This window comes from Peromyscus leucopus, chromosome 23, assembly GCF_004664715.2.
Source record: "Peromyscus leucopus breed LL Stock chromosome 23, UCI_PerLeu_2.1, whole genome shotgun sequence".
In the NCBI taxonomy this organism is placed as follows: Eukaryota; Metazoa; Chordata; class Mammalia; order Rodentia; family Cricetidae; genus Peromyscus; species Peromyscus leucopus.
The window spans coordinates 13,063,179-13,086,901 of record NC_051082.1 but is presented as its reverse complement, the minus strand read 5'-3'; the positions used below and the strand labels follow the sequence as shown (position 1 = coordinate 13,086,901).

At 54.7% G+C, this 23,723-nt stretch overlaps 2 protein-coding genes across 5 annotated transcripts in view; one reads left to right on the top strand and one right to left on the bottom strand.

The window, feature by feature from the left end:
- Cux2 (cut like homeobox 2) overlaps nucleotides 1-935 on the top strand; it is a 188,665-nt gene extending 187,730 nt beyond the window's left edge. For all 4 annotated transcript variants that reach the window (XM_028855643.2, XM_037198680.1, XM_037198682.1 and 1 more), the window contains exon 22: nucleotides 1-935. This exon is cut by the window's left edge and continues 2,031 nt beyond it. The gene's annotated coding sequence lies outside the window, so the exon portion shown is untranslated.
- A 5,960-nt stretch (nucleotides 936-6,895) lies between these two features.
- Nucleotides 6,896-12,275, bottom strand: Pheta1 (PH domain containing endocytic trafficking adaptor 1). The gene is made up of 4 exons (XM_028855665.2): nucleotides 12,113-12,275; nucleotides 10,783-10,867; nucleotides 10,054-10,130; nucleotides 6,896-8,779 (listed from the first exon to the last, which is right to left on the bottom strand). The coding sequence occupies exon 4, from the start codon at nucleotides 8,753-8,755 to the stop codon at nucleotides 8,042-8,044; it is 714 nt and encodes a 237-aa protein (XP_028711498.1). The 5' UTR covers nucleotides 8,756-8,779; nucleotides 10,054-10,130; nucleotides 10,783-10,867; nucleotides 12,113-12,275; the 3' UTR covers nucleotides 6,896-8,041.
- Nucleotides 12,276-23,723: the final 11,448 nt, after the last annotated feature.

Genomic DNA, 23,723 nt, shown 5'->3' with positions numbered 1-23,723 from the left:
ATCCCTCCCGCCTCTTGGTCTATTTTCCTACGCAAGACCTGCTTGGGATCAAAAAAATGTGACTCCTCTGACTCTGAAACAGCCTTCCTCCAACCTGATCGGGATTTCCAGGGAGAAAGGTCCCAGGGGATGCGGCGGCCTCCGTATCAGATCAGCTGTTGAGTCTCTCCTGCTTTTATTCCTTTTTTTTTTTTTTTTTTTTTTCCACGCTGTGGAAGCTGAACTGGCCGTGATGATGAATGTGTGGGCATCTCTGTCGCCATTCCATGCTCGAGGGACAAACGGCTCTTCCGATGCAGTGACTATCTTGAAATCATGTGAGCCTAAAGTTGGCCACCAGAAAGGAACAAAATAATAATGTTCTGGAATTTCTAACTCTCATGTGCCCAGCCAGGCTGCAGACAGATGACATCCATCAGGCCCCGGAAAACCTCGTTTCCACACATAACCCTGGCTATGCATTGAGACGTTTTCCACTATATACATTTTTATCCAGAGGAGGGTATTTTTGTATTTTGACACTAGGAAACCATGATGAGTGTTCAGAGGAATCCATTCTGGGACAAACAAAGCCTGTCTCGGCCTCCGTTGCTACACACACCCCACCCCCACCCCCAGGGAGACCCTGCCACTTTTCACCGGGAAACTACCTGTTGAGGTGATCCACGCTACACGTCGATGTGACCCAGCAGAATTCACTTCGGCTTTAGTGCGACGGGATTTGGTGTTGACCTTTGAACACAGAATCCTGGTTGTGCGGAAGCCCACGGACCTGCAGCCGGATCCATCCAGTTCACATCCTACGACGGTTTGAAACAAGCAAACGTACACACAAACTGTTTCTATGAGCGATTGATGATGATGAACTTTGTCTAAAATTTTACAGGAGGGACACATTCTGTAAACACGTCCCTAAATACAGAATTGTATAATAATCCTGGGTGTCCCCATTTGTTCTGGAGCTGGGGTGCAAGGTGGGTTCAGAGTCGGTCCTCAGAAGTGTCGTACAAAATGAGTTTTTTTTTTTTTTTTTTTTTAATTTTGTTTTGCAGGGTTTTGGTGGTGGTGTGTTTTATTTTGTGTTTTTAAGACAAGGCCTCACTATGTAGCCCAGGCTGGCCCGGAACTTATACAGATATGCCTGCCTCTGCCTTCTGAGTGTTAGGATTAATTTCTTTATTATTATTAGGGTTTGTGTGGTATGTGAGTGTGGATACGTGTGTGGAGATGAGAGAGCAACTTGCCAGAGTTGATTCTCTCTGTGGGTTCCAGGGAATTGAACTTGGCCGTGAGGCTTGCATGGCGAGTGTCTTTACCTCCTGAGCTCCCTCACCAGCTCAAAATCATATATTTAAAAATTAGGCCTTTTTTGATTGCTTGTTTGTTTATATATTTATCAAGACAGTGTCTCGCTATATAGCCCTGGCTGGCCTGGAACTCAGAGATCCGCCTGCCTCTGCCTCCTGAGTGCTGGGATTAAAGGCGTGCACCACCACCATTGGCTACATGATTTGGTTTTGAGAGAGTCTCATGTGACCCGGGATGCCCTCAGACTCACTCTGTAGTGAAGAGTGACTTTGAACACCTGATCTTCCCTCCTGAGTGCTGGGATTATAGGCATACACCACCATGCCCAGAAATACTGTTTTTTTTAACTGAGTACCAGTAGTCAAATATGGGGGTGTGTCCCTTAAGGACTTCAGTGCCAACTTCTGAAAACTCTAAACTCTGGCTGTACTGGGCCACCATCCGTGGTGACAGCGGCCAGCCGAGGAGTGGCCTTCCTCGCCCATGGCCTGAATGGGGACTGTAGCATCTGGTTGGTGACTGAGTGCAGGATCCCAGCTGCTCTGAAGACAGCCTGGGGTTGGAAGCCCCAGTGTGGCCTCAAGGCTGGGTGGTTGGACTCTGGGGCCTGGGACTGGGGGTCAAGATTGAGCCTTGCTTTTTTTTTTTGGCGGGGGGGGGGGGGGGGGGGGTGTTTCGAGACAGGGTTTCTCTGTGTAGCTTTGCGCCTTTCCTGGGACTCACTTGGTAGCCCAGGCTGGCCTCGAACTCACAGAGATCCGCCTGCCTCTGCCTCCCGAGTGCTGGGATTAAAGGCGTGCGCCACCACCGCCCGACTGAGCCTTGCTTTTATACCTGTGCCCACAAGCCAGGACCCTCAGCCGGTCTATAAATGGAGTGAGGGAATAGGTCTGTGCTAAACGGGCCTTCCCCAGACAGGCACAGCACTGCCCCTTCCCAGCTGTGTCATGCAGGCCTCAGTTTCCACATCTGTAAAGTGGGGTGTTTTGCAGCAGTAACTCATGGTGCATTCTGGGATGGCGCGGTTTGGAATTGCGGGGAGCTGGGTACACCTCTCCAGTGTCTGAACCGGGAGCTCGACAACCATGTGACTGTCATCTGAAGCAGGGGGTGGGGGTGGAGGTGGGGGTTGTCTTGTCTCATGCCTCAACCATCCCTCACCCATGAACCAGAGCCACATGGAGTAGCTCAGAAGGTTCACTGGTAAACCTTTCCATAACCCCTGGTTTCCACACATCCTCTCGGGGGAGGACTTGCTGACTCACTTTCCCCACCATGGCTGGGAGAACTTGCCTGAATCCCGAAGGCCGCCGGCTCCCAGGCAACACGGGGTGGGGGTGGGGAAGCTGTCCCATGAAGGGTGACCTGGCAGGCTGGCCCAGGCAGGCGGCTCTGAGTCAGGGAGCCAGACTGCCTGGTTTCCATACCAGCCCCACTTCTGAGAGCTTTGTGGACACGGGAGAATGCCTACAAGCTCTCTGCGCCTTAGTTTCCCCGGACTGTAAAGTGGAGATGGCTATGCTATCCATTTCCTTACCGGGCAGCTGTAAATTTCTGATTACTGGGGACTAACCATTCTGGTCCCAAGTCACCACTCCTAGGAAGGCTGAGAGACCGATGGGACAAGGTGATCTATTCCTGTTATCCTAGCTACTCAGGAAGCTGAGGCAGGGGGATTCCTGAGTCTAGCCATTCAAGAACAGCAGCCTGGACAACAGGGCAAGACCTTCTTGAAAATGCAAAACAAAACAAAAACCTGGTCAAAAATCCACATTCTGGGACCCCTGCAGGGAATGCAGGCCTGGGATGTCACTTGAGACCCTACACTAGCCAGTTCCTTGTCAGTTCTGGGGACAGGGGTTCCTTTGGGGATCATCAGCTTTGGTGTTGACATCATGTCAGCTGAAGTGGAAACTTGAAGGAAAACCCCAAGCTTTGGAATTCTGATCTGGGGGAGAGGGAGGGGAGAGGGATCAGGAGGGACTGGGGAAACCTGGAGGCCTTCCTGGAGGAAGCAGGTTTGGCCGGGTGCAAAAGAGAGAAGTGAGCTGAATGGGGGGTGATTTGACATACGTTCGTCTAGCTAGTGTTTATTTAGCGACTACTGCGTGTTCCGTGCCTTGGTAGAGGTACCAGGAGGTAAGTGCATAAGGCCTGGGGTCCAGGAGTTCTTCATGAAGAGGACACCTTGACACAATGAACCGTGACGGCAGACGGAAAGGGGTCCAGAGGGAAGCGAGCGCCGAGGGTACCGTGGGGCCAAGAACCCACCAGGAAGAGGCCAAAGGAGGCTGCAACATGGGGAAGGGGAGCATGGGAAGGAGACGGAGGCTCGTTTGAGAAGCACCTTGGGGCATGATGGGAAGCATGCTTCTCCGGAGGGTACTTACTGGGGAGCTCCAGCAGGCATGAGTTGGGGGGTGTTGCATTTGGATTTGCACCTTTAGCCAGGTGGGTCCCTCTGCCTGCCCTGACTCCCACCTGAATGAATGATTGTATTCTCCCTCACTTCCCCCACCCCATCCCATCTATGTCCATCTTTTTGTTGGTTTTGTTTTGTTTTGTTTTGTTTTATTTTTTTGAGACAGGGTTTCCCTGTGTTGCCTCGACTGTCCTGGAACTCGCTCTGTAGACCAGGCTGGCCTCGAACTCACAGAGTTCCGCCTGCCTCTGCCTCCCCAGTGCTGGGATTAAAGATATGCGCCACCACCGCCCGGTTGGGTCCACCTTTCTAAAGCTCGGCTCTCTACAGCCTTGGTGGGGTTAGTTGCTATAGAAACCGGGCCTTCACTGCACCCAGATGCAGAAGCCACCCCAAGACCCAAGAGCAGTGGGGCGGGACAGAAGTGACCTTGTGCAAGGTGACCCACTGGGGAGCTAGCCTGTGACCCTACCCTGAGGCACCCACAGGCCAGCCTTGCAGCCAGGCAGCCAAGCCTGTGCTGGCTTCTCCCTCATCGATCACTTAGGACTCCTTTTCCTCATCTGTGAAATGGCTGTGACTGGAGACCGGTGCTTGAACTCACTGACTAGAGGTACTGTAGGATGCTGCCCACCTTCGGTGGCTCCCAGTCCTGAATGCTTCTCTCCCGCAGCCTTGAGGCATGAGTCTGAGGCTGGCCGCCCCCTGCCTCAAAGCTCCATCCCCAACACCAAAAAGTAGACACAACAGGCCCCCGGACTGATTTACCTCAGGGTTCCAGAAATACTGTCCTCTCTGCCTGTGTGGCTGTGCCCAGGCAGGGTGTGGATGACAGTGATGTTACCAGCCAAGGCTCTGGACGCACTCAGCCCGCAGCCCAGTGGGGGTGTTCCTCTTTTCACCACCCTAAATCTGTACACCGCAGCCATCCTCATCCGTTGAGACCCCAAGGCCCACAGGCACGCATGCCCACCATCGCGATGGATCCAAGGTTCGCCTGCATGTGGCTGTGGTCAGTTAGTGCTGCTGGGGACACACATGCACACCGAGGCCCTCTCAGGTGCCTGTGTGCCGTCCGTGGTTCTGTCTTCACCTGAGGAGCTGTCCGCGCTCTGGGGTCCATCCCCCCACATTTCCACCGTCAACCCTGGTCACTTTTTTTCTGATGGGCACTGGGTGGCCCCGCGCACATCTCATCGGCCGAAACTGGGTCGGGAGGTCATTCTTTGGCAGTCAGATTTGCAGCAGCATGGCTGATCCAAGTGAATTAATCCCTTGGGGTGGGTGGATGCTGCGCAACCGTAGCCTCTGGCCTGAGTGTTCCTCCATCACTGGTGGCTTCTTAGAACATTCCTGACCCCACACAGTGCCTCTAGATCTGTCCCTGCACATGTCAGCACTGACTAACTGCTCCCAAGGCCCCCCGTCACTCGAAGGAGTGTTTTGGTAAGGGCATGCCTGTGACCCTGCCTCATGGAGCAGCATCCTCCCCACCCCCACCCCCCCGCCACTACTACCCCAATCCTGTGCCCAGCAGGGACGGTAGTCACCAGCGCCCTCAGTACTCAGTCAGCTATGTCCTGACTGTCCTAGAACTTGCTCTGTAGACCAGGCTGGCCTTGAACTCAGAGATCCGCCTGCCTCTGCCTCTCGAGTGCTGGGATTAAAGACGTGTGCCACCACCATGGCCCAGTGAGTGGCCTTGATGCTCTATTTTGTGAATTTAAACATGGGTTGTTCAGGTTGCTCAGTTCACTCCAAAGCCAAATGTGCCTGAAGGTACTCAATTTTTCCAGGCTGCCGAGGGAGAGCTGTGGCACATCCTGAGTCTACGCTTGGAAGACCCTGGGCCTCAACCACCACGTTGGGCCACCCTGGGCCTGCCCCTTCCCTTCTGTAAAGCCCCCCTGAGCCCAGTGAAGAAGTGGGGACCCAGCAGTCACCACTGCCTTAGGGGCAGGTACCCAGAAGACTGTGGGCAGTGTGTTCCAGTCAAAACCATCTTCCACAGGGCCGTGGTGGCGCATGCCTTAATCCCAGCACTCAGGAGGCAGAGGCAGGTGGATCTCTGAGTTCAAGGCCAGCCTGGTCTACAAAGCAAATGCCAAGACAGCCAGGACTACACAGAGAAACCCTGTCTTCAAAAATCAAAACACAAGATGTGGGGCGTTTACCCACCAACCCCACAGTTCCCCAGAGCTTTCTTGAGTGTGAGCAGCAGGAAATATTAGATAGAAGGATTTATTGCAGAGAATCTTGTGGAGAGAAACAGATAGAAAATAAAGGATAGCCTCAAGAGGGCCTGGAACCTAGTCCAACGGGCCCGACTGTCTCTGTCCCAGGGTTTTTATAGAGACGCCAAGGGGTGGAGCAAAAGACCTCCTCCCCCAGCACAGCCAAGTGCAGACCATCTCAGACCCCTGCACTCAGGCCCGTGGTCCAATCATCCTCTCTATGTGGACCTGCTGGGTAAAGCCAAGAGGAACCCGAAAAGGGGCTCCCACAAGAAAAACCCCGGCAGACATTACTAATCAATTACAGACTCTTTCTCTCAATTTTCATGTGCCAGGGTTCTCTGCAGTCAACCCCTGAGCTACCAGGAACAGGCCAATAAGAAGGGTATCACTATGTAGCCCAGGCTGGTCTCCAGCTAGAGCGCTTCCTGCCTCAGACTTGATTGCTGGGACAGATGTGTACTGTCATCAGGCTTCATCCATTTCCCATCCTCCCAACCCTTGGGTGGTTGGGCTCATCCACATGTCAATCATCTGCCCATCTTTTTTTTTTTTTTAATGCCCTGTGGTCCTCCATGTACCTGCTAAGGGCACCACCAGCCAGCCACAGGGTCAGAGGTTGACATCCCAGTTGACGCTCCAGCCTTGTGGCCTTGGCAACCTCTCTGATCCTCCGTTTCCCGCCTCACAAGATGAGGCCAGTGTCCTCCCTAGGAGGTGCCGGGGCTGCCTGGCTGAAGGGCCCACCGGGCACATCAACTGTGGATTCCGTGGGGAGGAAAACAATACAAACAGCCATCACTTGACCAGTTTTTATTCTGGCCCTCGTACCCTTGTCCATGACCGACATCTCTCTTAGCCCGAGAATCAGCTGGACCTCATCTTTGTGCTTTGGGAAAAGAGGGCATCTCTCCCCCTGCCCTCCCACCCCACCTCCTGCCCTCCCCCCCAGTACCTTTAGTCTACGCCTCAGCCCTCCAGCTGGGCCCCGCCAGTAAGTCCTGAGCCCCACCCAGTGGGAGAGTGGGAAAGACAGGGAGCAAGTCCCCAGAGGCACCGGGACAGAGTGCGAGGTAAAGGCCAAGTCAGCTAGCTGTGTCTCCAGCTAGGGCCGGGCTCCCTGGGGACAATGCCAGCCAACAGTCACAAAAGTGGGGGAGGGGAGCGGGACACTAACCTTCACTGCTGGAGAAAGACAGACAGCAACAATACCTTCCATACTTCAAAGCAAAACCCCCCAGCCAAGCCCTGGTCCCCGAGCCAGCAGGGAGCCAAGAGGCCCTGGTGGCAGATGTACCTACAGAACCCCGACCCCGGGGCCTCCCAGGACAGAGGAGTGATCGGGGCCAGGGTGAAATCTGTCCCCGTCTGATGCAGAGATTGGAGTGACGGTGTCCTCCAGTCCCCAGGGGCAGGGCACTGAGGAGGACTGTAAACAAGACCCAGGTGGGGCAGGTTGTCCCGCCCGACACTCTGGAAGAGAGCCAGCACTGTGGTGAGTGAGGATGGACCCAGCAAGGGGGGGGGGGCACTGGTGATCTGGGTGGTGGGGAGCAGAAGGGGGGGACTCTCCTCCTGCAGGCATGGAATCAGGCATGGAGGGGACTGTCTCCTCCAGGTGAGCCTGCCAGGGAGCTAGGCCACAGCCCAGGCCTGGCGATCAGGTGGCTCTGAGGCCCCGCGGAGCTGTGAGGGCCTGCCAAGGCCGGGCAAAGTCTGCCTCAGCTGGGTCCAGGCCAGAGGCCTTGGGGACCTAATCCAGTGTAAGCTCCACCTTCTTCCTACCTGCTGCTCCCGGCCCACAGGAGCAGCCCAGGCCTCCTCCGGATCCTTGTGAGGCCCGGCACCAGGTGGACCCGGGGCCAGCTCCAGGGCTGTCCTGGGGCGGAGTTCTCTAGAAACCAGTTGCTTGAGCGCTTGAAGCATGTTTGGGTCCCAGGTTCTTCTTGGCGGCAAGTGCCACGGACCCCAGAGGTCAGGTCTTCTGGGTCACATGTCCTCTGGCCCCTGGCAGCCTGGTTGGAGCCTGTGCTTAGGGCCGCCTGTACTCAGGCTTCCCTCACTGCCAGTACGCCCCTTAGGGCTGGTCCTGGGTCTGAGTCCCACCAGAACCAGAAGGATGCCAAGGGCCCTCCACGCCAGCTAGGCCAGCCTGGCCTCCACGCCACTGGCTCCTGAGGGCCCGCACCTCCAGCCCATACCGCTCGTGCAGCTGGGCAAAGGACGCCAAGGGCCCGTTGGACGAGGCCCTGCGACGGGGTGGCGGCGGTGGGCGCTGGGGGGCTGCAGCCGCGGGTTGCTCGGGCAGCGCGCTCCATACGGCCCGGCCGTTCTCCTTGGGCCGCGGGTTCGCGACCAGGCTGGGGTGGGCGGGGAAGGCGTTGGCCGGGCCGCCCTCGCGCATGGCTGCCAGCTGCTGCTCCAGCTCGCGCACCACCAGACGCAGGTAGTGGAAGCTGGCCCGCGACAGCGCCTTCACCCAGCCCTCCAGGGCTGCCTGGCTGTCGGCCGCCAGCACGTAGGGCCGCGAACGACCTCCGGAGAAGCGCACCGCGAAGGCAAACTCCTCCCGGGCGTCCACCAGCTCCACCGTGCACCCCTCCAGCAGGATGACGCCCAGCGGCTCGCGGCTGGCCTCCGCCTCGAAGTAGAAGAGCATGTTGCCCCGCAGCACGAACCAGCGCCGGTGCGAGCCCGCCCCGCGCCCGCCCCGCTTGTGCAGGAAGCCGGCGTTGTCCACCGGCGCGTCGCAGGTCGCGTAGAAGGCCAGGCTGCGCTCGTTCAGCTTCATGGCCGCGAGGCCCGCGCTGGTCCCCTGCACCAGAGATGATGTTACTCCCAAGATCACCAACTCCGGGGCCATCAGCTGCCACCTTCCACCACACCCACCCCTGGTGAGTACAGGGGGATAAGACTCGAACCCAAGTCTCTCTCTCTCTCTCTCTCTCTCTCTCTCTCTCTCTCTCTCTCTCTCTCTCTCACACACACACACACACACACACACACACACACACACACAGCCACTCAGAGACCTCCTGCTGCCCTTGACTTGGGGGAAAGCATTAAGCATTCAGAGCCAGCTGGACACTTGAGCACAGGTTAGCTCCATCTGGCAATGAATGACCTTGGGTGGCCTGGGCTGGTGGTGTTCTGGTTGCACCCATGAGTCAGATGGGGAAACAGAGGCACAGTGAGCGAGGTCAGCCACAAAGCCAAGGTCACAAAGCAAGTTGGCTAGAGCCTCTGCCGGTCCCTGGAGGTCCCAGCTCTGTGACGCTGTGGTTTGTAGGCCCAGGTTGGTGAGAGAGGGAGCCACAGAGAAGAGCATGGCAGGTAGAGGGAACGGTGAACACTAAGGTCCTGGGGTGAACACCTACCGCTGTGAGGCAGGGGGATGAGAGGTGGATGGGAAGAGGAGGAAAATACTCACGCGGTGAAACACCTCTGAGAAGATAACCCAGATAAAATACGGGCGCAGCCCAGACGGACAGGGAGGCACAGGGCACGCTAACATATACCTCCCCAAAAGTACACACCGGGGCAGGGGTGGGTAGCAGGACTTATTGGGAGGTGGCACATGGGTTAGAAGCGTGGCCACTTGGAGGACTCCTGCATCCCGTGGTCCCCGTCACAGCCTCCTCACCTTGCTCTCGGATGGCAGCCATACTTTTCAAGGGACGTAAAGAGCCTGGAATGCGGCTGGCACTCAGCTAATGCCCACCCCTTTCTGCCTGAGTGGCAGGCACTTGCCAGAAAAGTCAGGAGGAATGAGGTCTGGGTGGTGGCTCTGTGGGGCCAGTCTGTGCTATCTGGCAGGTGGCGGGAGAAATGGCTGCCAGGCAAATACTTATTTTCACACCACCCACACGGCAGCCAGGGACAGCTTCCTGCCGAGCCAGAGGCTGAGGGCCTGCCTGTCCCTCGGTCCCTGAAGGCTCTGGTGTGTGTATAATCCCCTCTCTGCCTCCTTGTGCTGTGTGGCTCCTTTAGAAGCCTGTTTCTCTCTGCATAAGTGACTCAGGCATCCCTTCCCAAAACAGTGCCTGGTGCCCACCCCCCACCCCTCCACCCCCCGCTCTGCTCACTCACTTCAGAGGTCAGCTCAGGCCCCAGGCTGGGTCACTTCGGGGCGCACAGTCAGCCTCTCTGGACCTCCAGTTCTTCATCTATAAAATGAAAGCAAAACCGTCTTAAGTTAAGGCAATGAGACTGGGACCCAGGGATGCGGGCCCTCGACCATGGTCACCGTTAACAGTATCCTCTGCTTCCCTCAAGTCAGTCCTGTCTCAGCGAATGGTGCCTGGTGTTCCTCTCTCTAAATCACTGAGGCCAGGGGATCCCCCTGCCCTGCCTCCTCCCCCCTCAATCTTCCAAAGCAGTGGGTGTCTAACTCCACTATCTCTAGGTCCCCGGCTACGTTCGCTGCGACCACTGCAGCAGCCTGTCACCTGCCACCACCTTTACCCCGTCCTATCTTGTCGCCTCAAGGTAAGATCACCTCCCTAGGGCCCTCCCCTGGGCCCACAGAGGGATTCTTAGCTCTCATAACTTCTACTCACTTCTCAGCACCACCCCCACCCCCTACCCCCCCATCTCAGCCCCTTTCCCAACCTCAGATCTCAGCCACGCGGGCTGCTTTTCTGTCCCTCGAAGGCACCAGACACTTTTCTGCATCAGGACCTTTGCCCCTGGCTGTTAAGACTCTGCCTGGGGTGCCCTTCCTTACCATACGGTAGGCTTCACCACTGCCTGGGAGGAGCTAATCCTCCAGCCATAAGAGACCACCAGGCACTCCACTATACCCCGGCTGAAGATTACCTGGGTCATTCATGCCTGCTCCGGGAGGGGAGGGTTTTTCTGTCTGGATTTGAGAGCCCAGGGTGTAGCAGGAACTCTTGGGAGCCTACAGGACAAAGCAAACCTTTGTCAACAGGAGGGCGCTGTGACAGGTAGTTAGTCATCATCCCGCGTTCACGGATGGGAAAACTGACCTGCCCCAAGAACAGGGCTCAGAGCAAACAGCCCAAGTGGGGCACTAACCTTGGGGTCGTTCTGTTCCACCAAGACTGACAATAACTTGCCTCCAGCCCACCAGCCACCCACGGCGGCTGCTCAGATGGAGCCACCCTGGCCCAAGGTCACCAGCAGACAGAAAGCGCATGGCCAGGTTCCCGACCCTTACCTGCTCCAGCTGAGCAAAGAAAACGAGGCAAGCTCTAGCTAGCTTCCTCTGCAGGGAGCAAGTGCCCCCCACCCTTTCCCAGTCACCCTGCTCTCCCTCAAGTTCAGAGTCTGCTGAGGGGACCACACTACTGAATCAACAGGGCCTCGGCCTGATGCTTTAGGGACCAAATTCCTGTCCAAGTTGGTCCAGGGTGGAAGACCAGTCACAACCACTTCCCAGACCCCAGATGCCTCAGTGGGCTTCACAGAGACTCAGAAGATGAAAATAAGGAAACCCTGTGACACACCGTTGGGCGAGTATTCTTAAGTAGGCTAAACACCCAACGTGGACATGCACACCTGTCATCCCAGCACATGGAAGGCAGAGGCCAGCCTGAGCTACACAGCAAGACTCTGTTTAAAAAACAAATAAAAACGGCACATGCCGGGCACGGTGGCGCACACCTTTGATTCCAGCAATCGGGTTGCAAAGGCAGGTGGATCTCGTGAGTTCGAGGCCAGTCTGGTTAGCATATAGAGTTCCAGGCTAGCCGGAGCTACACAGTCTCAAGACCCTGTCCCAACAACAACAAAATCCAAAAAAAAAGGCAGGGCTGGCCAAACAGTTCGGCGGATAAAGGCGCTTGCCGCCAAGCCTTGCGACCCGAGTTCGATTACTGTAAACCACACGGCAGAAGCAAAGAACCGACCGCTGCAAAGCTGTCCTCTGACCTCCACACGCGCGCGCACGTAAACAAAAAGATCAAATATTAGAAGACTTAAGACAAGTGATGAGCCCACCACGCGAGGGGTTAGAGCGGGCTCCAGAGCTAGGACTCGAGGGAAACTGAGGCAGGGCACCACCGCAGAGCCGCAAACCCCGGGCGGTGCACCACCGGGCCCGCGATGGAGGCCGCGGGCGGGTTCCCTGCGATGGCCGCGCGGATTCCCGTCCCCGTCGCCGTCCCCGCCCACCCGGTCTCACCTGGCTGCGGGGCTGGCGCGACGGTCTGTCCGTCCCATGGCCCGGAACCGCTCGGGGGGCGGCGGCGAGCGGGCGCTTTGTCTCCCCGCGGCCGAGCGCCGGCGACCCGCGGACGCCCCTTTAACCCTGAGCGGCCCGCCCTGGACGGGCCCGCCCCCCCGAGCCACACACGCCCGCCCATTGGCCAGCCCCCACAGGCCCCGCCTCCGGACTGGCCACGCCCCCACGCACGAGCCTGGAAACCACTCTTAAAGGGACCGTGCTGGGGTCGGGAGTCTCCCGAGGTCTGTCCTAGAAAAAACGGAGGATCGGAGGATCGGAGCCCAGGAGAAACTAGCGCAGCTTCAGAAGTTCAAGACGCAAAGCTGGCCAGACGGCTCAGCGGGTAAAGGCGTTTGCCGCCAAGCCTGAGGACCTGAGTTCAAGCTCTGGGACCTATAATGTGGAAGGCTCCAGAGGATTGACCCCCCACAAGCTGCACACACACACACACACACACACAGAGAGAAAGAGAGAGAGAGAGAGAGAGAGAGAGAGAGAGAGAGAGAGAGAGAGAGAGAGAGAGAGAGAGAGAGAGAAATGTAAGAAGAGCTGGCTGTCCTAGTGCAGAGGCAGCGGCAGGTGGATCTCTGTGAGTTCAAGGCCAGCCTGGTCTTATGTATCCAGTTCCAGGCTAGCCAGGACTCCCATAATGAGACCCTGTCCTTAGGAAAAGAAAAAAAGTTTAACCCATGGCGTTTCTAGACAAAAATCAACACAGATCTGTTGTAAATGTGCAGGGCCCTTAGCCCAGGTGAGGAGGGAAAGTTCTGGAAGTGAGCAGAATTGGGGGTTCCTCAGAACCACACCTGTGTGGCCACACCTGTGTGTGCCTTCCAAACAGTACCTCGGCTTCTCTGGGCTTCCATGTCTTACCCATAAAAAAAAAAAGACAAGGGTAATTTTCACAGGGTGTGATTCAGCGGTAGGCTTTCTCAGTAAGTAGGAACTGCTAGAGTTTTACTTTTTTTTCCTGCCCTTCCCAAAATAACACGGTTCCATCTCCCAGAATCCTTCACTTCCTGTTCTTTCTGCCTCCTCCTCCTCCTCCTCCTCCTCCTCCGCCTCCTCCTCCTCACTTCCTTCAGCTTTCCTACCCAGGGCCCTCCTAGCCTGCGGCCAAGAGCAAAGCAGGACCGACCAGGATCCCTGCTTCATTCCACATGGTCTCACCAGCACCTACTGCGTGCAGCCTGGTCCAGAGAAGACATGGCCAGGCGTCCACCCACAGTTCTAAACGTTGTGTGTGGTGTGAGGGCGGGAAGGAACAGGCAAGAGTCGGCGCCGCGCTGAGACAAACTCCCAGGAACTCCACAGCAACCTAGCGGGACGTGTGAGAGCCTTGGGAGACCTGCAGGAAGGGTGTCCCTAGCGGAAGGAACAGCAAGTCCCGGGGACCCAGAGAAGGGCAGTGTGCGAGAGCAGGAAAAAGAAGTTGGGGCTGCAGGCTTTTACTAGGACACATTGCATAGGATCCTGCGAACTTGGGGAACACTTTGCTTTCAGGCATGCACGGTAGCTCACACTTGTCATCCCAGCAGTCGGGAGGCGGAGGCAGGGGGCTAGCTGCAAAGCCATAGCCACATAGCAAGACCCTGTCTCAAAAAAAAAAAAAAAATATATATATATATATATATATATATATATATATATATATATATATATATTTTTTTTTTTTTTTCGAGGCAGGGTTTCTCTGTGTAGCTTTGCGCCTTTCCTGGAACTCACTTTGGAGACCAGGCTGGCCTCGAACTCACAGAGATCCGCCTGGCTCTGCCTCCCGAGTGCTGGGATTAAAGGCGTGCGCCACCACCGCCCGGCAAAAATATATTTTTTTAATTAATGTAGTAGACCAGGTTGTCCTTGAACTCACAGAGAGCATCTTGCCCGCCTCCCAACTTTGGGGGGATTAATGGCGGGCACTATGATATCTGGCCTGTGGAGGATTTTGAGCTGAGATGCGGTCTTTAGGGGGCTGTAGGACAAGGGGGACAGCTTGGGGGCCAAGCACGAACCTTCTGCAGTGATCTGAGCAAGTGGTGATGGCGACTTGGAGGACCGTGGGACAGCGGGAGTGGGGAGCGGGCAAATTGTGTGTGTTTTTACACTAGATGCACAGTTTGCTGGTGCCTTCTATGTGGGGATGAGAGAAGACGCAGAAAGGGAGTTAAAACGAATCCATGTCTTTGGGCCTGAGTAACGGACGAAACAGGAGAGTCTGGAAGGGGAGAGTCTAGAGTAGCTGTCACCAACCTAAACTGGAGCAAGCAGGGATCCATGTTGAAAAATAAAGCCCAAGAGCCGGGCGGTGGTGGCGCATGCCTTTAATCCCAGCACTCGGGAGGCAGAGCCAGGCGGATCTCTGTGAGTTCGAGGCCAGCCTGGACTACAGAGTGAGTTCCAGGAAAAGCACAAAGCTACACAGAGAAACCCTGTCTCAAAAAACCAATCAATCAATAAGAAGAAAAAGAAAGCCCATTCAGTACCTCACACCACAGGCTAAGGCTGACGCCAAACAGACCTCAACAGAAGAGCAGCTCTGCAAAACCTCTAGGGGCCTGAAGGTGGAAGGCACTGGCATGTGTGAGGCCCTAGCTGGATCCGCTGGCCGGAGGGGAGTCCCACCCTTCCTGAGGGAGGAAGGGAAGAAGGGAGGTCCTTAATCAATCAGTGGTCAGTTGTTGATCTGTCAATCATCAGTCAATCCTCAGTCAGTCCTGTCCGTCAGTTGTCACTAAGTCTGTCCTCAGAAGTCCTCAGTCAGTCAGCCTTCAAATCTTCCTTCAGTCGTCACTTGGTTCTCAGTCGGCTCACTCTGCCTGGCATCAGTCAGGCTAGAGGTCAGTTGTCGGTATTCAGAAGTCAGTCATTAGCCAGTCTGCCCCCAGCCGGTCTAGCACGCGTGAAACCCCAGGTCCCAGGTCCCAGGACCACCGTGTCCATTCCCGAGCCCTAGCAAACCTCAGACACTTCTCTGTCTCTGTGGAGTCCACGTGGGGATTTGCAGAGTCCGCGTCATCCGCTCCTCTCCACCGGTTTCCCTCTCCAGGGCTCAAGGCCAGTTCACGCGGCCGCTGAAGTTGGCGCCTCCACCCTCTTCCCGCCGGAGCAGCGTCCCATCCATCATTGGCATGGAATGCACTTTGCCTATCTCCCCGTCCCCTGAGGGGCCTTAGGCTGTCTCCACCTTCCGGCTGCTGGGAGCAGCCAATTCGTCTGTGGCTGGGGACTGGAGATGGGTGGAAGGGACCATGAATCAGAGATGCCAGAAAGGGGAATTTGGGAACCCACGCTGGGCTGTGGCCACAGAGATGGTCTTGCCTCCAGACCACGTCTCGAATGCAGCATGCCCCCACCTCCGCAGTCACTTCCCCTTCTCGAGGCTGTCATTCCTCGTCAGGACAGTGGGTCCTTTCAGCTCTCCTCCTCCTTGGGCCCCCCTGGGCTCTAGGCTCCATTCTCCATGGAGCAACCTCAGGGCTCCCTTTGAAGCTGGCCTCAGAACAAATGCTGCCATAGGCATGGCATGGTTTCTCACCACCCCAGAACCAAGTCTGCCAGCCACGAAACCTTCCTTGCACTGGCCCTGGCCACTCCTCCGGCCTCCAAGCACAGTTTCCTTTCTCCTACCCCCCCCCACCTGCCCCTCCCCCGTGTTCCAGAATGTACTCTGCCCCAGACCTCTTCCTGTCTGCTGTTCCAGAAGACTCCCCACATCCTCCAAGACTTGGCTACCCATTCTGATTCCCGAAGCTTCACTGGACCACTTCCTCCTCAAGGAGGCAGATGACCCCCCAGCCCTTCGTCCTGAGTACAGTTCCTTCCTTCCTTCCTTCCTTCCTTCCTTCCTTCCTTCCTTCCTTCCTTCCAGTCATTCACTCAGCCAGTAGCATTTAGAGAGCACCCTGCTGTCCCAGGTACTCAGAAACAAAAAAGTAAAAAACAAAACCAAACAAAAAACAAGCCACCAGTGGTGGTGGCGCACACCTTTAATCCCAGCACTTGGGAGGCAGAGGTAGGTGGATCTCTGTGAGTTTAAGGCCAGCCTGGACTACAGAGTGAGTTCCAGGACAGCCAGGGGTACACAGAGAAACTGTGTCAAAAAAAAAAAAAAAAAAAAACCCAAATCCTAATGGGATTAACTGTGGGAGTTTATTTAATAATCAAAGGAATTTATTTGGGGATAAACTCACAACCACGGGAGATTTATCATAGGGTCTGGGAGGGTCTGGGAAAGCTGAGCTAGGTCTCATGCTGAACGGCTTGATCCAAGATCTCAGTATTTAAAACCGCCAGGTAGCCAAGAGGAGGAGGCACATGTGCGTCCCAGGTCTTAAGGGTCCCCATGGTCACGCCCCAGAGGCAGGTACCTCAAGGTCATAGGCAAATGTAACAGCTACAGCTAGCTGCCTCACTAGGGACGATGCTTCAGGGCATGGCTCCAACAGCTGCCCACAAGGTGAAAGGCGAAAACCAACTCCCCAGAGTTGTCCTGGGCCCTCCACATGTGTGTTATGGGGAGCATGACGAAGAAGCAATTGTAATATTTCAGGGGCTGGAGAGGCGGCTCTGAGGTTAAGAGCACTGGCTGCTCTTCCAGAGGTCGTGAGTCCAGCAACCACAGGGTGGCTCACAACCATCTCTAATGAGGTCTGGCGCCCTCTTCTGGCTTGCAGGCATACATGCAGGCAGAACACTCTATATAATAATAATAATAATAGTAATAATAATAATAATAATAATAATAATAAAAGAACATTGCTGTGTTCTTTAAAAAAATTTGTTTTCAGGAATCCACACAGGTGGGGAAATTATCAACCAATAAGACGCTTGCTGTGCAGGTATGATGGCCTCACTCCAGGGGTGCAGAGTCCTCATCAAAAGCCAGGCACCTGTTACCCCAGCGTTGGAATGGCTGGGGACAGAAGGAACCCTGGGGCTGGCCAGCCACCAAGCCTCCCCCCCACCCCCACCCCTGAGCTGTCCCTAAGAAGGAACTGTCATCTATTACCGACATTTCCTGGCCCAGGACAGAAAAAACCAGAGGCCCCCACTTTAGGACCCCTCTTCTGACTCACACAGGGGACACAGGCTGCCACAGAGCAGGTTTGTAAAGACTTGAAGGCGGGTGACCTGAAGGCTGGGCTGGCCACAGTTGTTCAGAGAACTTAGGAGCCCTGCACGAAAAGACACCGTAGATAATGGTGTCTAAGTCCCTTCCACCCAAGGCTCAGAGAGGGTGAGTAAGATTCCAGAGGTCACACAGGAGTGGGCGATGCAGGTCTCTGTAGAGGCCTACTAGATACCAGGCCCATATTCCCTGCTATTCAGAGCCTCTGTTTCAGACCAGAACATGGGCTCTCCAAGTACTGCCTTGTCTGAGCCAACTCTGTAAAGAATTTGCCCTTACCCGGGATGGGGCTGCCCTGTGTGTGTATCAGGAGGGATGGGTTTTTCTTCCTGCTATTCGAGGTCAGGACCTGGAGAGAGATGCGGCCTCGTAGCAGGGTTTCCAAGCCACAGCCGGTGGGTTTTAGGAGGACAGGGGCAGATCTTGAGGTGCTCAGGAAGTGTCACCTCCTAGAACAAGTTGTGGGCATGCTTTAGGATGGAGGTGAAGATGTGACATATGCAGATGTCTGCCCTCCCAACCTGGTCCAGTTCTGAGTCCGGATGTTCATGCTGTGTGACCTTAGGTAAGTTGCCTCACTTTTCTGTGCCTTGGTTTCCTCATCTATAAAACTATAAAATGGGGGCGTGGGGGGAAAGGTTGGAGATAGACCCAGCTGGCACAGGGCTTGCCTGGCCTATGCAAAGCCATGGATGGGTTCGATCTCCGGCACTACGTAAATCAGGCCTGGTGGTGTGGTGGCACATGCTTAAAATCCCAGTACTAGGGGGTGGAGACAGGAGGATCAGAGTTCAAGGTCATCCTCAGCTAGAGGGTTCCAGGCCAACTAGGGTTAGTTGAGACCATGCCTTAAAACAAACCACCCAGGGGCTGGAGAGGTGGTTCAGAGGTAAAGAGCACTTGCTGCTCTTCCAGAGGATCCAAGTTAGGTTCCCAGTACAGATGGCAACTGCCCAAAATGCCGGATTCAGGGCATCCACCACTCTCTTCTGGCCAGGCAGTGGTGGCACACACCTTTAATCCCAGCACTCTGGAGGCAGAGGCAGGCGGATCTCTGTGAGTTCAAGGCCAGCCTGGTTTGCAGAGTGAGATCCAGGACAGCCAGGGCTACACAGAGAAACCCTCTCTTGGGGTGGCGGGGAGACTCATGTCCTTTCTTGAACGTCCTGTGTTAGAGGCTTTGCAGCCCTGTCACCACATCCCCACAGACACTGTGCGAGATGATGTCCTGGCTAGTTTTATGTCGACTTGACACAAGCTAGAGTCATCTGAAAGGAGGGAACCACAGTTGAGAAAATTTCTCCATAAGATCCAGCTGTAGGGCATTTTCTTAATTCGTGATGGATGTGGGAGGGTCCAGCCCATGGTGGGTGGTGCCATCCCTGGGCTGGTGGTCCTGGGTGCTATAAGAAAGCAGACTGCCGGCTGGTGGTGGTCCACACTTTAAATCCCAGCCCTTGGGAGGCAGAGGCATGTGGGTCTCAGTGAGTTTGAGGTCAGCCTGGTCTACAGAGCAAGTTCCAGGAAAGCCAGGACTACACAGAGAAACCCTGTCTTGAAATACAAAAGAAATGAAGGGAGAAAGAAAGAAAGAGAGAAAGAAAGAAAGAAAGGAAGGAAGGAAGGAAGGAAGAAAGAAAGAAAGAAAGAAAGAAAGAAAGAAAGAAAGAAAGAAAGAAAGAAAGAAAGAAAGAAAGAAAAAGAAAGCAGGCTGAGCAAGCCAGTAAGCAGCACCCCTCCACGGCCTCTGCACCAGCTCCCGCCTCCAGGCTGCTGCCCTGTTTGAGTTCCTGTCCTGACTTCTTTTAGGGATGGACTATGATGTGGAACCGTAAGCTCAATCAACCCTCCCCAGCTTGCTTCTGGTCATGGTGCTCCACGGCAGCCATAGTGACCGTGCACAGGACAGGAGGGGGCTGTTCACTCCCGCTCCCTCGATGTACAGATGAGGAGACTGAGGCTTAAGGGAGTCACAGACCCCAGGCTGCTTTCACAGACCCCAGGCTGCTTTCACAGACCCCAGGCTGCTTTCACAAGCCTGGACTTTTGGGTCACCAGCTTCCAACACTGACCCGCCCGCCATTTTCCCTCAGTGTCTTCAGTGTTGCTATAGTGATTGGTTCCTGCGGTGCTGAGGGTGAACCCAAGCCCCCCCCCCCCCCCGTTCAGACAAGGGGAGTGCTGTAGCACCACTGGGTTGCACCCTAAGACCTCAGCACAGGTGTGGTACAGCCACACCGTGGAATTTTACTCAGCGGTCAACAGGATTGGAGTGTGACACATTGCGATAATATGGATGGTCCCTTAAGGGACAGCAGATGGACACACAAAGGCCATGTGAGACTCTGCACCAAGTCCCAGCCTCATGCTGGGGACCAGAGGACTCAGAGAGAGGAGAAGACCAGCTCTGTTTTTCTAGGAACTCGGGCGAGTGAATGGGTCCTGCATGAGAGACCAGGTGACCCTCTGTCGGAGAAAGCCCCACCCCCAGGGAACTAGGGCCGGCTGGAGGTGGAGGTCACATCTCAGGTGGTATTGAAGGGTGTAGAGGAGTTTTCTGAGCAGAAGAAAGGGAGGGGGAGGGGAAGCCTGGGAAGATGAGACAGGAGAGAAGGCCCCTGGCCAGGGCATGGGTGTTTGGAGGTTAGTGATGAAAGATGAGGCTGCCGAGGCTGAATTTAACAGGGAGCTGTGAGGGTTTTAGAGAGCGTTCGGGGAGCACACCAGATCGGTGCCTTGCGAATAATTGATAATAACAATTGAATAGCCCTTATTGAGCACTTAACTGTGTAACAGACTTCCACATGAAATCTGACTCAGTTTTCACTACAGTCCACTCAAGTAGAGCTATTTATTTATTTATTTGCTTATTTGTTTGCTTATTTATTCATTTGTTTGCTTATTTGTTCATTCATTCATTCATTCATTCATTTATTATTTATTTATTTATTTGTGATTTTGTTCTGTTTTGGCAGGGTCTCACTGTGCAGACCTTGGCTGGCCTGGGCTCACTATGTAGACCAGGCTGGCCTCAGACTCACAGAGACCCACCTGCTCCTGCCTCCTGTGTGCAGGGTTTAAAGTTGTGTGCCGTCACGCTCAGCTTAGAGTTATTTCTTCTTCTTCTTCTTCTCCTCCTCCTCCTCCTCATTATTATTATCATTATTATTATTATTATTATTATTATTATTATTAATGTTTTGGATGAGGCAATGGAGGCTAGAAGATCCTTAGTCTCTGGGGTCATGGCTCCGTGGTAGACTACTGGCCTAGCCCATTCGAGGCCCTGGGATCCATCCCCAGTGTTCCCCTTCACTTCCCCCCAGCCCCCCCCCAAAAAAAAGAGGAGGATACCAAATAATCGATTTTTTTAAATACAGTTCCCTTAGGTCCTTCACCTTGGTGGCGCTGCAGCCGGAGGGGAACTGGGTCGCCGGGGCGCAGGCTGAAGCTGCGCGTCCGCCCATGACCAGCAGGGGGCGCGCGAGCCCCGCGCCCGCCACTGTCGCCAGGCTCCAAGCCCAGGAAGCGCGGCGTGGATCCGGGAGGGGACCCGAGTCTCCGAGCTGCGGAGCAATTAGGGCCTTTAATTACCGGGATTGGAGGTGGATGAGCCTCGCGGGGCCTCAGGGCACTGAGTCACTTCCCCGGTAACCAGATTCCCAGGGCTGGCGGAAGAGGGGGCGGCTGCGCTTCCCTGCGGCCGGGTGCTGCTGCTAGCCGGGACTGGGCTGAAGCCAAGACCAGAACCTGGGGGGTGAGGGGTGGACGGGGGAAGCGGGGAGCACGTTCCTGCTGGCCGTTTCACCTCGCCGTGGGTCTTGGCGAGGGCACCTGCTGCGTCTCTGCGCCTCAGTTTCCTCTTCTGTCAAGGGGAGCAGAGCAGCCCCCTTCCCCTACATATACGGTTGTTGGCCCCCGAGCAAATTCTGAGTTTGTGGAAAACCCTCAAAGTCGATTCCATATGACCTAGGCGAGTGGCCCATGCCTGCAAACCCAGAGACTCAGGCACGGAGGCTGCAAGTTCACAGCCAGCCTGGGCTGCTTAGTGAGTTGCAGGACAGCCTAGGTAGGCTACAGTCTCAAAACAAACATAAACACATCATTGATTCTTCTCCCATGGCTGTCTTTGTTTCCAGGGCTGGGTACAGTAGATGAGGGAGCCCTGGGCTCCGAAGTCCCACTCTAGTCAGGGGTCCAGACTGGGGCCGCTCCAGTCCCTCAGCAGCTGTGTGTCCTTGGTCCAGCCACTCGGGCTTCAAACAGCCCTTCCTTCGTGGCAGGCATGGCCTTGGCTGGGCCCGCAGAATTCTGAAGCGTGAGGTCGGACGATGCTTGTCTGGAGCAAGGACTTGTGGCAGTTTTCACGTGGAAGAGGCAGAGAGCACAGAAAAGGGAACCCTCTCCCCAGAGAGGAAACAGAGGGAAGGGATAGTGCCGGGGGCCCCTGAGCTCAGCAGATCGGACCTGGACCCCACACAGCACAGGAATCCGGCTTGGGTGTTCTGAGTGCCTGGTAGAAAGCGCCCCCAGCAGATGTGCAGATGTGTGTCACCTGATGAAGGCCAAGGCTGCTTTTTCTGAGCCCCCCCCCCCCCGCTTTTTTTTTTTTAAGATTTATTTATTATGTACACAGTGTTCTGCCTGCATGTGTCCCTGCAGACCAGAAGAGGGCGCCAGATCTCACTACAAGTGGTTGTGAGCCACCATGTGGTTGCTGGGAATTGCTCTTAACCACTGAGCCATCTCTCCAGCCCCTTCTGAGCCCTTTCCACCGCCGTTGCTGAATCCAGGGTATGGGGAGCAGTTTAGAGGAACACTCCGGGACCTTCTTAAGCTCTGTGTTAGCTAGACACTGCTGTGTAACACAGACCCCCAGTTCTGCGGTTTGCTAGCTAACGCTACTTCCCTGTCTCATGGTTTTGATAACTCAGGGGCACTTTGACTCAAGGTCACCAAGGAGGTTGAAGTCTAAAAATAGAAACAGGCCTTGATAGCAGGGACCTTGCCTGGAACACTAGGCTTGGGGAAGCTGAGGCAGGAGGATCAAGAGTTTCGTGTCAGCTTGGGATACATAGTTATACTCTGTCTCCAAAAATATTTAAAATTTACTTTAAGAATTTTTAAGCAGGTGTAGTGGCTCACGCCTTTGATCTCAGCACTCGGGAGGCAGAGGCAGGTGGATCTCTGTGAATTCGAGGCCAGCCTGGTCTACAGAGTGAGTTCCAGGACAGCCAGGGCTACACAGAGAAACACTGTCTCAAACACTCACACACACACTGTTTACATTTATTTAGTGTGTGTGTGGGTAGCCTTTGTCATGGCACCTGTGTGGAGGTCACAGAACAACATGAGAGTCAATTGCTCCTTCTACTATGTGGGTCTCAGAGATGGAACTCAGGTCATCAGCCTTGACAGCAAGCTCTTCCCCTGCGGAGCCATCTCGCCAGCCCAAAATAAATAAATATATTTTAGAGTTTTATTTATTATGTATACAGTGTTCTGTCTGCACATATCCCTGCACGCTAGAAGAGGGAACCAGATCTCATTATAGATGGTTGTGAGCCACCATGTGGGTGCTGGGAATTGAACTCGGGAACTCTGGAAGACCAACCAATGCTCTTAACCACTGAGCCATCTCTCCAGGCCTTTTTTAGAGTTTTTTTATTTCATGCATGCTTGTGTTTTGCCTGCAGTAAGTTCATTGTGTGCGTGCGTGCGTGCGTGCGTATTGCCTGCGGAGGGGAGGCCAGAAGAGGGTGTTAGAGGCCCTGAAACTGGAGTTACATGTTGTAAGCAGCCATGTGGGTGCTGGGAACTGAACCCAGGTCCTCTACGAGAGCAGCCAGTGCTCTTAACTGCTGAGCCATCTTCTCCATCCCCATAAATATTTTCTGTTTTCTTTCCTTTCTTTTTTTTTCTTTCTTTCTTTCTTTTTTTTTTTAGTTTTTTTAGAGACAGGGTTTCTCTGTGCAGCTTTGTGCCTTTCCTGGAACTCACTTGGTAGCCCAGGCTGACCTCGAACTCACAGAGATCCGCCTGCCTCTGCCTCCCGAGTGCTGGGATTAAAGGCGTGCACCACCACTGCCCGGCTATTTTCTTAATATTTTAAATTTATTCTTTGCAAATTTCAGACATATATAATTTATTTTTTCATATATAATTTCATTTGTTTCTCTTTATAAATAGTAATTTTTAAAAGGGCAGGAAGTCAGGCATGGGAACATACACCTGTAAGACCTAGTCTTTGGGATGCTGAGGACAAGGCTTGAGGACAGCCTGGGCTACACAGCAAGGCACTCCAGAAAACAAAAACAAAAAACAAAAGTGGGGATTGCTGGCACTGCCTTTGGTGGGTCCTATTACAGGGCCTGGCTAACCCTTCCTAAGATACCCTCCACCCCCACCCCCCCACCTCCCCAAACCCCCCCTTGCCCCCGG